Source organism: Aotus nancymaae, unplaced genomic scaffold, assembly GCF_030222135.1.
Source record: "Aotus nancymaae isolate 86718 unplaced genomic scaffold, 86718_ANA_hifiasm-v0.15.2.pri h1tg000003l, whole genome shotgun sequence".
NCBI lineage: Eukaryota > Metazoa > Chordata > Mammalia > Primates > Aotidae > Aotus > Aotus nancymaae.
The window spans coordinates 53,146,107-53,159,553 of record NW_026988414.1 but is presented as its reverse complement, the minus strand read 5'-3'; the positions used below and the strand labels follow the sequence as shown (position 1 = coordinate 53,159,553).

Below are 13,447 nucleotides of genomic sequence, written 5' to 3'. Positions count from 1 at the left end.
TGAGTTGGGAAGTAATCTCTTGCCTTCTTTTTTTTCTGGAAGAGATTACTGTTATTTCTTCTTTAAATGGTTGGTGCCATGCCCCAGTGAAATTTTCTGGATCTGGAGATTTATTTTTCAGTATGTAACTTTATGAGCATATGGAATACCATTATGGTAACTATTTTAATGTCCATTCTGTGTTTGGAGTGATTGATTTTTCACTTTAATATGTGCTGCATTTTTCGGTTTCTTTGCATGCCTCATATTTTTTGACTGGATGCCAGACATTACAAATTTTACCTTTTTGGGTACTAGATATTTTTGTATTTCTATAAATATCCTTGAGCTGTGTTCTGGGAGCAGTTAAGTTACTTGAAATCAGTTTGATCCTTTGGGGTCTTAAAATGTGGTAGACAGGACCAAAACCATGTTTGGTTTAGAGTTAATCGTACCCTTTTACTGAAGCAAGACCTTTCTGAGTACACTACTCAGTGTTCCATGACTTACGAAGTCTTCCACTTTGGCTAATGGGGTAGGATGCTATTCTCATCCCTGTGTGAGCACCATGTACTCTTCTCTACAATTCTTTTGTGTAGTTCTTTCCCCAGGCCAGGTAATTTCCTGGCACTTACGTATTGATTAGTATGCTGCTGGATACTTAAAGGAAACCCTCTTGGGTCTCCGGAGTTGTCTTTCTACATAACGCTCTCCTTTCTGTTACTTCGTCCCACAAATTCTAACTGCTTTGGTCTCCTTGGACTCTTTGCTTTGTCTCCTCAACTCAGGGAATCTACTGAGTTCTGCCAGTGTTCCCACTTCCAAAGCTGTAGCCTGGAAACTCTATCAAGGCAGTCAGCTGGGGCAATGTTGAGGCTTACCTGGTTTGTTTCCTGGGTCTACAGAATTGCTGTCCTTGTTTGCCTGATGTCCCATGTCTTAAAAACTATGGTTTCATCTGACTTTTTCATTGTTTTAGGCAGAATATTAAATCTGGTTTCTGTTATTTCATCTTTGTCAGAAGGTTTGGCAGAAGTCTTGGTGCTGGCCTCTCAATTCAGCTCTGCAATTACATAGAGCTAAGCCAGCTTTTGACCCCTTCTATGGGAATGCAGTTAAGCACCTCTAATTCTGATTCCTCATCTCCCTACAACCTCCACAGCCACTTGATTCCTAGAGGTTGAATGCATTCCACTATGGTCTTAGAATTTTCTCCCAAGCAGCTGACACTTATTTTGTGAGTTTGCTACTGGCTGTTTGATGTTAGCACCTGTGCAGGCAAAGGTATCTATGTCAGGATTATTGCCTGGGTGGGAGAGAATATAAGCTATTACTGATTGTGAGATGCATTCCAATTTCACGTATGTTAAAGCAGGAAAAGTTGTCCCTCTTGGAATCAGTGAAATAGGGTATTTCGACAATAGAACTTTTTAAGTGAGTAGGTATAAAGATGAAGTAGAGGACGGCTCCAAGGTTTCTGGCCTAGGCAAACAGAAGGATGAAGTTCTCCAGATGGGAATGAAGAGGGCATCTTGTTTGGCCTGTCTACTTCCATTGTACAATTACAGATATCATATACTAGGGAGAAAATAGAAAGGCTCAAATGCTCAATTTCTTATTTTGTTGGATATATTTAGGAGTAATAAAACTGGCATGAAGATGTAAGATATACCATTTAAACCTCCTCAAGATTGGCAGACTATTTTTATATGTAGCCAATTCTATTTTTAAATGGCTTTTTCGTTTTTAAAAATAAAATAAAATTAAGTATCAGCTCCATGGGCATAGAGGGAAGAGTCTTTAAAAACATGAACTTACCAATAGATCTAAAAATAAGATAAACTCAGATATCAGAATAGGAAATTCTGTCTTTGCAAAATATTATTGTCATCACCTTTCTCTGATACAGCAGTGAATCACATGGAACATCCACATGACAAGATTTTTAAATGAATATAAAATGTTCTATATAGAAAATTGTGGGACATACATATAGATAGATTTTTTTTAAATAACTCTTTTAAGTACAATCCTTGGGAACAATTTTCTTGAGAAAGAACATTTGCAACCCATATCTGTGAAATGACAGAATTTATGAAAGTTTGTCCATTAAATGGAGGAAGGGGTTATCTGGTATCTGAAGCAGATCATTTAGAATTGTTGATTAATAAGCTAGAAATATGTCCTGAAGACTGGCATCATGGTTCAGTCAACAAAGCCAGAACAGATTAGGGCAGATGCACTCGATCCTAGAACAGTGTGCCTTTGTAGGAAAGGGCACCCCGAGGAATGTTTAGCACGGTGGGAGAGGATGTGGCCCCTGCCTCACCAGCTATACTAATGGTATTAATCACCAAGGAGGCAGGTGTTGCACCAGATCGCTGTCACATCCTGAGAGATCTTACAACACTCTGTGTGCAACATTGTAATAAATGCCAAATAGAAGCATCTTCCAATCCATCCCAAATCATTGAGGATTTATTGGCAAATGAGACAAGTTTTAATACATAAACAACTCAAAAGTGGCTTTTTATGAATGTGCAGAAAATGAAATTTTTAATTGTGTTTTTCCTACTTTGTTTTTTGTTAAATTAACAGTACTGTTCCTTAAAGTGTGTTCTAAGATATATTAGCTGATTTTAACAGGTGACATGTAAGAAAGTTTTTCTGGGTAAACACCTTAGGTATACACTGGATTAAATAGCGTAAAATGGGTTTCTTTGGTGCAGGGCTCCTAGAAAATGAATGAATGTGCTTTGGGTATTTCATCTGTGGGGTATAGTATGTTATATTTCCCCCGTGTTTTATCTTAGATCCCTTTTTCAGGGCCATCTTGTGGGGATGATGCTTTGTTTGTCTTCTTTGTCACTGAATCCCTATTACCTAGCATGGAGCCTGACACTAAAAGACATTCAAATAATATTTGTGGAATAAAGTAATGAATTTACAGATCACTTAATGACTTGCCAGGGGTCCATAAGCCCTTTTTAGAATAATGTATAAGAGAAGGCTGAGGCACTTCCTACCCCTGTGCGATGTGCTGCCAACTGCTGGAGTTTGTACCAGCCTGAGTTTGGGCCATTTCTCTTAGGTGAGTGCAAGAGGCATTAGAAAATAATCTTTTACCTGGTCTACTTTCTCCATATGCCCTCTCCCTCAACAACTTTCTAGCAGGTTCTTCTCTTGTTTTGGGGGAGCATGCAAATGTTACCACACCCTGTCTTCTTTAGGGAGCATTCAGATATTACTACATCAGCCAAAAGCTAGGGTATTAATGCCCCAGTGTGTGGAATGTGAGTCACTTCCCAGCAGAGCAAGAGGGAGGCCACATGAGCTGTGTGTGGGTCAGAAGACTGCTGCTGAGCATGGCAGGGCCGAACAGAAAGCTTCCCTTTTACTTGCACTGTATTTGACCTGTGGGTAAACAAAGACTTTCTATTTCTAGAAAGTCCCATTGTTTTAACTGCTCTGTATTTCTTTTGCAAACTTAAAAAGTCATGTCTTTATGCAAGACATTTAAAGCTCTGTGGGCCCAGTCTTAACTTTTTTTTTTTATTCCTTTCCTATAGTCCCGTTACTTTTTTTGTTGTTGTTCTTGTATGCCACAAACTCTTAACTCTCTGAAATTCAACAATGTATGACATTAAAAACAGATATAAGATTTTAGCATGAGTAGAATATTCAACTTTGTAGAGAACTTGATAATGTAACCTCTTCAGGGAAGTAATTGGGAGCATATGGTTCTTTCTCATTCAACAGGTAATATGCTAGAGGCCTTGGAGAGTTGAAACACAATAAAAAATAAATAGTTTTTCAGTCCCTGTCCTTCAAGAGATTTGGGATAGAGGGAGGAAAACAATGTTTATAGAACACCTACTGTGTTACAGCCTACATTTATATATCTAGATTCATGTCTGTATTTATATCACAACAATAGTACAAGGCAAGTTTTGTTTTCCCTGTTTTACAAACAAGGAAACTGAGGATCAGAGAAGTCAGGTAACTTCTGAGATTCATTGATTTAAACTAAATTCTCCTAAATGTAGGATGATAATATTAAGGTTCAGAGAAATTGAGTCACAATTGGGATTCTCTTATTTAACCGAAATCCTTCCAATGATAGGATAATAATGTACACCATTAAAAAAATATGTTTGAACAGGCCAGGTGCAGTGGCTTACACCTGCAGTCCCAGCACCTTGGGAGGCCGATGCAGTTGGATTGCTTGAGCTCAGGAGTTCGAGATCAGCCTGGGCAACATGGTAAAACCATATCTTTACAAAAATACAAAAATTGGCTGGGCATGGTGGTGCTCACCTGTAGTCCCAGCTACTTGGGGTGCTGAAGTGGGAAGATCTCTTGAGCCCAGGAAGCTGAGGCTACAGTGAGCTGTGATCGTGCCACTGCACTCAAGCCTGAGTGAAAAAGTGAGACCCTATCTCAAAATAACAACAATAATAATAAATAAAAAGATATGTATGAACAAAGAATCACACAGGGCTTCTGAATATGCTGGTAAGTTTTTTAAACCCCGCCTTTCTCTTATCTTCTGGAGTGCCTTCCTATCCATTTGATCTTGGACTATGCGTTATACTTCCCAGAGACTTCATTTCTTCATCAGAAAATCCTCTGTGCCTATGTCAGAAGTTTTGAGTGAGGGAGTAAATAGTATAATTTAGGTGAAAGTGAAATTCTGCAGTGCCATATAAAGATAAGATACTGTCATTACAAATGTAGTTCTCAATAAGAATGCCTGTGATGATTTGAGATGCATGTAATATAGCTCTAATTTTTTTTAAATGTCTGCTTCTAATGACTTTAAGCTCAATTTATAAATGGAGTGAAAAGAAATACATTATAAAGTGATCTGTGGTTCCGTCAATTTTTAAAAAATATTTTAAAATAGAGTGTGTGTAGAGAAATGTTAAGAAACATTTATGGGGTACTCACTACATATAGTATTAGGGATAGATATTGTGAAGGATATTTAAGAATTAGAAGTGATTTCCGCCCCTGGAGTGTTCAGAACGTGCAAGTATATCTTCCCCTCCTCTTATCTGTTCTACTCATCCTATGCTCTGCTGGAGAGAAGTCCAGATTTTGATATAATAAATTCATCCTTTGAACATTAGAATTTATTTTTATGTTTTAATTCAATACAAGTGTTTTTGATCATATAAGACCAGATTTTAAAATCAAAAATGAAAACTTACAAATCAGTTTTTCAATATATTAAAATTCCTATTTTTTTAAAAGGCCAAATCCTCCAGGAGTTAACTAGTAACTAGTATCTTTGGCATATTTTAGTTTGAGGAAATTTGAAAATGTTAATTTCTAAATATTGGCCTTCACATTTCAAACACTTAAAAAACTGTCATTTTTAAAGGTATGTAAGTCAGTGCCTTTATGTAGAAGGCAATCAATAATTTTGTGTCGAGTGACATGCTTTTGAGATTTTGCTTTGTTTCTCTCTAGTGGATGATACTGTGGTTGCAATTCCCTATGGAAGCAGACATATTCGCCTTGTCTTAAAAGGTCCTGATCACTTGTGTAAGTAACTGTTGTTTTTCTTTGGGGATTGGGAATTGTCGTCATTATTATTTATTTTGTGTTCCCAGAAAAGATTAAAACACAATAATATAAATCTTTCTACTCTATCATAATATGATATTTTGAGTGCTTCTGTTTATCTTTTAACTGCCTGATGAGATGGAAGAAACCTCTGTGGTAATTATCTCTAACCACAGTCATTCTGAGAAATACAAAATAGATGCTCCCAATGGGTTGTTCATGGGTTAAGCACATGTTTATGTTCTTGTGATTATTAGATCTCATTCTCTCTCTTCTTCCTTTCCAATCTCAATCATTTTTTTCTTTCCCTCTTCTTTTTTCTTTCTAGCCTTCCCTCTCTCTCCTTCATTATTTCTCTTTTTTTACCTACTCTCATGTCTCATTACTTCATCAATCCAGAGGAACATAGAAACACCGAACAACCTTAACACTGTAGCATTTAAAGAAAACCATCATGGTAAAATTAAGCATCCCATGCATTAAAGAAAATCCAGGGCCATCATATCTTAAAGATAGCCACTGGGATTCAGGACTGAATGGTTATCATAACCCCAAAGATCAAATGGCAGCAGGACACCTACAGGGTTTGTGCAAGAATTGATCTTCAGTCACGCTAAGACAGCAGTACAGAGCCACCTCTTTCTTATTATTTAGTGTTGTTTAGATATAGACCCATAGATTACAAGAAGAAAATTATAGGCTATAAACAAAGAAAAGGATGAGAGATGATATAATAGCATTTTCTGTAAAATTCAGTTTCACTGAAAGGCTTCACTTCAGTTGGTTCCTTGAGCATGTCTGATCTCCTCTACTGTGATTGTTCCTGGGTTTCCACAAAGCCATCTATCATCTGTCCTTTCTCCCCTCCCACACAAATCCTTGTGAAACCAAATTTAGATAGCAAGCATTATTTTTTACCAATGGGATTATGAATGAAATCATGCTAAAAAGGCAAACACAAGGAAGACAAATTGAAGCTCATAAAAGTCAATATAGCCTACTTTAGTGTTTCTAAAAATAAAAAAACACATTTCATGGAAGAGGTGGGATTTGAAGGGTCGTGTGAAGTAAAGGAATAAGTAAGGTACAGTTCAGGCAAAACCAAAAAATGCTGATAAGTCACCTTCTATGGATTCAAGTTTTTTTCTAATCCTGAACGGCCCTGTAAAATATAGTATTCACATGTCAAAAGATAACATATGTATGTGTATTATTACCATTTAAATGATTCATTATTCCCCATTTGAGAATTGGAGAGGGCTCACTTCTGATGTAACAACCCCACTCAGTAACAGTACTTTTGTGAGCAGTGATGGATATTGAAATAAAATATTCAGGCCAAGATTATCACCAGTGAGGGACTGACTCTTCATTGCAGAAGAAAGAACCCGTAGGAATAGATTTAAGAGAGAAATTTATTTTTATAAATGTGTTAGTCTCCTAGATTTCCTAATTATGTGATCACAAAGAAGCTGAAGAATTGGCCTTGTTTGATTTAATTATCCTAAGGATTTGATGAAAACCAAACTGGAATCTGCTTTTCTCTCCCAACAAACATACTGCTGGTAGTATATGTACAGCTAAATCATTTTTTCTTGTGTGTTCTTTTTTTTGTCTTTGATATACAGTTCAGCAAAATGAATGTGGGAGCAAAGGATACCCTGTTTCTCTTGTAGTTCTTTTGCCCTTTACTCCCAGAAGCTGGTACAGTATGAAACCAACCTTAAATATTTTGGACCAAACCAGAATAAGACGAGGCGATCTAGTCTGCCCCCATGGCTCATCTTTAATTAGGACAGCTGCAAGTCTCTTGATAAAATGGAAGCAGATGCTCAGATCAGGCCTACAACTGCAGGATTTTTCTAAAACTAAGTTAATTCGTGTTCTAGAAAGGTTTCTACAACTGCTGGTGAGGCAGTTTGAGGAATGAAGTCTGGAGGAAGGAGATTCAGGCAGTTGCTTTCCCCTGATGATAACAACTGTGATTTCCTCACTCCAGTATTCCCTTGATGTGCCCTATATTCTTCAGTGGGATCTCCTCTGCACTGAGGCAGGGGAGGGAAGCTGGCCTATTCTAGAAAAAGCGTTCGACAGACTTCATCTGAGAGTCACTGGGCATTTAATTGAGCACCAAGATTTTCCAGCTGTTGGTATTCCTTGCATAGACAACTACAAGTAGACCACCTCTACAATAATGCAATACAGAGATCTTTAGTACTTGAGTACCTTCAGAGACCTTAAAATTGTTTTAACCCAGAACCTCACCCAAGCACTACATTTTTCTGCTGAAGTATCTCTGCTGAAACCAAACGCTCTTGTCAAGTTTTAGAAACCATTAGCCTTAGTCCATCTATCTTTCTTCATGCAACACAACAGATAGTTGTTCTAAATCACCCCTCAGTCACATGAGAACTTAGTCTTCTCTGAATCACACATCATAATTACCATCATCCCCAGCATGCTCTGATTTTCTACCACAAAACATGCTTCATAGGCTTTGTCATTGGCCAAATCTGGATGTGAATGCTCCAGAAATAAAGGCTTTTTTTTCTATCTTAAGCACTTACGAAATACTCTATATGTGCATAAAGCTGAATTAAGTGTCAAAATGGATTTTAAAAAGAGAGGATACTGAAAATGATAGCTCCTGTTCTTAAGTCACTATTGTTTCTTCATTTTGCACAATAGCACCAGTGCAGTAAGTAACCAGAAAGTATAAGTAAACACAGGTTAATGCAAGAATATAAAGTCACACAGGTACTGAAGCAACTCAGAGATGCACCTGGATCTTCTAGAGCAAAAAGAAAACTGGAGGATATCCTAGGCTGAGGGCTTTCAAGACTGAAGTCAAAAAGATATGTATGAGAATTGGTTTAGTCAAAGGAATAGGGTTGCAGTAAAGTGGGATGCCCAAATAAGGTCATCTGGCAAGTCAAAGATTTTTTTTTGACAGGGACCCTTAAATGCTTGGCTAATGAGTTTTAAAATAATTGCATTTGCAGCATAAATTCCTATGTGACTCAGCAGTGACTATATATTTTGTTGATATCACAATTTCAATTTTATCAGCTATATGAAGAATGATGTCTCCCTTACCTACCTCTAAACGTTGCATGAAATGTGCTTGCCTGTGGTTGCCCTAGGAACATCTTTCTCTCATCTTCATGTGTTTGATTATGCAGATCTGGAAACCAAAAGCCTCCAGGGGGCTAAAGGTGAAAACAGTCTCAGCTCCACAGGAACTTTTCTTGTGGACAATTCTAGTGTGGACTTCCAGAAATTTCCAGACAAAGAAATACTGAGAATGGCTGGACCACTTACAGCAGATTTCATTATCAAGGTGAGCCCAATTCAGATACCTCCTTTTCAAGCCACATCCAAACTGACATTACTTATAATTTCCTGAGCAGAGAGAGACTTTAGGTTCTGACATATGTTTGGAAAGCCTGTGTGTTACCCAGGAAATGTTTAATCTAAGGGTATTGAGCTAGCTGCATCCTGGACTTTATGAGAACATATGATACTTTAAGGTCATAGGAAATCTTTACTATATAATTAATAAACTATTATATAATAATAAAATAACCCCACCTAAGAAGCCAATGTGTCTTAATTTGGTGGCTATAGATTGTCTTTAAAACAGTTAAGATGCAGTTGTCGGGTTATATAGGCTATCTTCAGTAAAAGAGAAATACAGACCGATGATCCACAGACTTGGTCAACTCATCATGCTTCCAATGGCAAGTTCTGTTTTCTTTTGTACTGGCAAGAAAACTAAGTTGTTTCCTTCTATCAGGGCTTCCCTACTCTTAAGGTAATATAAAACACATTGCTGGAAGAAACATGCACGTTCTGCTGGAAAAATGCACACACTAGAAGAACATTTGGGAATCACAATAAAATAAAACATATTTTTTCCTTCAGTAGGTCAGGAGGACCTGAAGGATTTCAGCTGTAAAGCTGTAAAACTTGTAATGTGTCCAGGACTCCATAAATTTTTCATCATGGGACCTGGAGCCAGAGGACATTTGATTTAAGCTAAAGCTTGATGACCCCATGGCAGCTGGAAGTAAGAATGCATCTAAGAAAATGCGATAGGCGGTAAGGTTGGAGGGAAAAAGGTTCCAGAATACTGTCCTCCGTTTCCATTTGCATGATAGTTCTTTTTAATCCAGTCCAGACGCCAGCCACATGAACGTGAGCAAGAAGCTACAAGCCATCAGAGGTAGCTCACGATAGACATGATGCTGTAGGTAGTTAAATGATTTCCTTTAAGCAAGAAAATCCAGTAAAGAAGTGAAAGATGTCTTTATTCTTTGAAGCCCCTGGAGTACCATTAAATAGACCATGTATACAATAGTAATTTCCCTAGTGGCCTTGTCAGAGTTAATGCACGTACTGAAATTACAGAACTGGATTCAAGCAGTATTACATTGGAACAGCTCACATCATTGTCAAATGTGTTACATCTATCCAGTTGCCTTCTGCACCTCACCACTTGGATAACCCAAGTGGTTATCCAAGAGACACAACAAGCCCAATATGCCTAAGTTTAACTTGTTTAGCCCCAGAAACCTACTTTATCATCTTTATTTTTTAAATCTTGCAAATACACTGTCTACCCAGACAAGTCAGAAACCTTTGATTCACCGTTTTTCCCTTCTATATGCCACCAGTCAGACTTCATCCAAACTGTCTCTCAAGATTGCTCTTTCTTCTCCATCCTTCTCCTTCTCCTACTGTGTTAGTGCAGGCCTGTACATTTTCTTATCTGAACTAGTACCATGGACTCTGGTTTCCCAGCCTCTGATTTCTTTGCCTATGTTACCTTCAGGTACATTTTGTAAATCTCCTTTTCTAATCTTTCATAACCCCTCACCATCATTCATTGCCTCTAGGTTAGATCCATAGCACAGCATCTGTTATTCTCGCTAAGCTGGATTGTGCCCACCTTTCCAACCTCACCTTTGACGTTTCCCCTTTTGTTTCAGCCCTGAATGATGGGCAGGTCCCTCAGCACCTTATCCTCTTATAACCCATTACCTTTGCGTGATGCTGTGCCTTCTACCTGGAATGCTCTTATCTTGCCTTCTTCTATTCTCTTCACTACCTCTTATTTCTTCTTCAAGATCTCCTTCTAGGAGTATTCTGTGACTCTACCCCAAATTTCTGTCTATATCCCCCCACCTCTGTGTTCCTTGAGGGAAGGGACTGAATTGTATTTGTCTTCATGTCTCTATAAGAAGAACCCAAAAAGCACTAACAAGTGCTGGATGAATAAAGAATTTTTGCCACACAAGAACTGTTTAAGTAGAGCAGATGCTGACATCTCTAGTACACCCACAAGGACACTTCACTTCAGGAGAGCTGAATGACTTTCCTGAGTTCACAATGATGGGAAGCCTGGACTAAAAATCGCATCTCTTTACTTTTGGTCCAGAATGCTTTTAATAGTCTGTGTTGCTTCTAAGAGTATATATCTTTATCTTCGATGCTTCATTAGAAAATACTGGAAATCAAATAAATGTAAAGTTATTCTAAGATATATTATGTAATTCTTAAAGTTAATTTGCTTACACTTTAAAATGAGCCAGATAATTTAATAATATTTAGAAAAAAAGAAGAAAATTGTCTTATTTCCTAGTACTTCATAATGAAACAACTTTCTCTTCCCTAATTTTCCTCAGGGAAATAGCCAAAAATAAGATATTACTATTGATTAGTTATCATTTTTCATGATATGTTACATTATACATATCACATGAATTAAACTGTCAGAGGCATTCAAAGTATAGTCTCTTTTGCATTATGTATATAATACATAGATACAGTTGGTTAATCAAATCCTCTTTATAGATATAAATGGCCATGTACCCAAGTCTCAAACCAATTTCACCTTGATAAACGTTATTAGAAACACTGAAGTCCACCTTCACAATTAGCAAAATAGCATCATCCTTGAGTTGAGGTCATTACTCTGGTGATCTGGTGGTATGAAGTCAGGTGATTCAGAAAGTGGAATAAACCAAACATAGAGCAGAAAGCTGTCAGTGTGGTGCTTACACAGAGGCCATGAGCGTCTGTGTCTTCACAGAGAGCTGTGCAACAGTTTTTTGAAGACTTTTTTTTAAAGGCATGGCAGGATTTTATTTTTGAGATGTGGACATGTCTTTTAAAACAGTCTAATTGAAACAAGTTCTCTTTTATTTTTTATTAATTTTTAATTGACAAGTAAAAATTGTACATATTCATCATATCCAACATATTTTCAAATATGCATACTTTGTGGAACGGCTGAACTGAGCTAATTAGCTTATGTATTACTTCACATATTTATCAGTTTCTTATGTTGAAGACACTTAAAATCTATCTCTTGGCAATTTTCACAAATATAATGACATCGTTATTAACTCTAGCCACCATGTTGTAGGTAGATCTCTTGAAATTATTCCTCCTAACTGAAATTTTATATCCTTTGACCAACGTTTCCCCCATAATTCACACCCACCCCATCCCCTCAGCAGCCAACGTTCTACTCTGTGTTTCTATTAGGTCAATTGTTTTAAATTGGACATAGAAGTATTATTAATATCATGCAGTATTTGTCCTTCTGGGCCTAGTTTATTTCATTTAACGTAATGTTCTCCAGGTTCAACCACGTTGTCAAATGACAGGTTTTTCTTCTTTTTTAAGGCTGAATAGTATTCCATTGTGCATATATACTACATTTTGTTTATCTGTCTGTTGATGAACACCTAGTTTGATTTCACATCTTGGCTATTGTACTAGTGCTACATGGAACATGAGAGTGCAGATATCTCTTCAACATACTGATTTCATTTCCTTTGAATATATATCAAGGAGTGAGATTGCTGGATCATATGGTAGTTCTATTTTTCAAAAATTTTTTAGAAATTTTTATACTGTTTTTTACAATGGCTGAATCAATTTACATTCCTACCCATAGTATCCAAGGGTTTCCTTTTCTCTACATCCTTGCCAACATTTATCTTTAGTCTTTTTGATAACAGAAATTCTATCAAGTGTAAGGTGATATTATAGTATTTGCCTTTCCCTGATGATCAATGATGTTGAGCATTTTTAAATATACCTGTTGGCCATTTGTTTGCCCTCTTTTGAGAAAAATCTTTTCAGATCCTTTGTTCATCTTTCAATCAGATTTTTTTCTTGCTATTAAGTCGTTTGAGTTTCTTATGTATTTTGGATATTAACCCCTTATCACGTGTGTGATTTGCAAATATTTTTTTCCACTCTCTAGATTGTCTCTTCACTCTGTCGATTGTTTCCTTTGCTGTGCAGAAGCTTTTTAGTTTGATGTAATCCCATTTATCTATTTTTGCTTTTGCTGCCTGTACTTTTGGGTCATATTCAAAAAATTGCCCAGACTAATTGAAGCTTGTCACCTATGCTTTCTTCTAGTAGTTTTATAGTTTCAGTTCTTACATTTAAGTCTTTAATCGATTTTAAGTTGATTTTTGTGTATAGTGTGAGCTACGGGTCTAATTTCATTCTTCCATATATGGAAATTTTTTCAAACACTACCGTCCTTTCCTCAGCAACTTCATCAAAAAATTAATTGACCTTAAATTTGTGGATTAATTTTTGGGCTTTCTTCTGTTTTATTGGTCTATGTGTCTGTTTTTAGACTGGTACCATGTTGTTTTGATTATTATTGCTTTTCCAGTAGATTCTGAAATCAGGTCATGTGATGCTTTTAGCTTTTTTCCTTTTTGTTCTAGATTGTGTTGGCTATTTGGGGTATTTTGTGGTTTCACGTGAATTTTAGGGTGTTTTTTTCCATTTCTGTGAAAAATGTCATTGGAATTTTTATGGCGATTCCATTAAATCTGTGGATAATGTTAGGTAGTGTGGACAT

The 13,447-nt window shown here is 36.9% G+C and overlaps 1 protein-coding gene across 1 annotated transcript in view; it reads left to right on the top strand.

Annotated features, from left to right (window-relative positions):
• ADAMTSL1 (ADAMTS like 1) overlaps nt 1-13,447 on the top strand; it is a 433,007-nt gene that overhangs the window by 147,427 nt on the left and 272,133 nt on the right. Inside the window, exons 6-7 of the mRNA XM_021675321.2 lie at nt 5,455-5,529; nt 8,733-8,890. Coding sequence (XP_021530996.2) covers nt 5,455-5,529; nt 8,733-8,890 — 233 coding nt within the window. The remainder of the gene's footprint in view (nt 1-5,454; nt 5,530-8,732; nt 8,891-13,447) is intronic.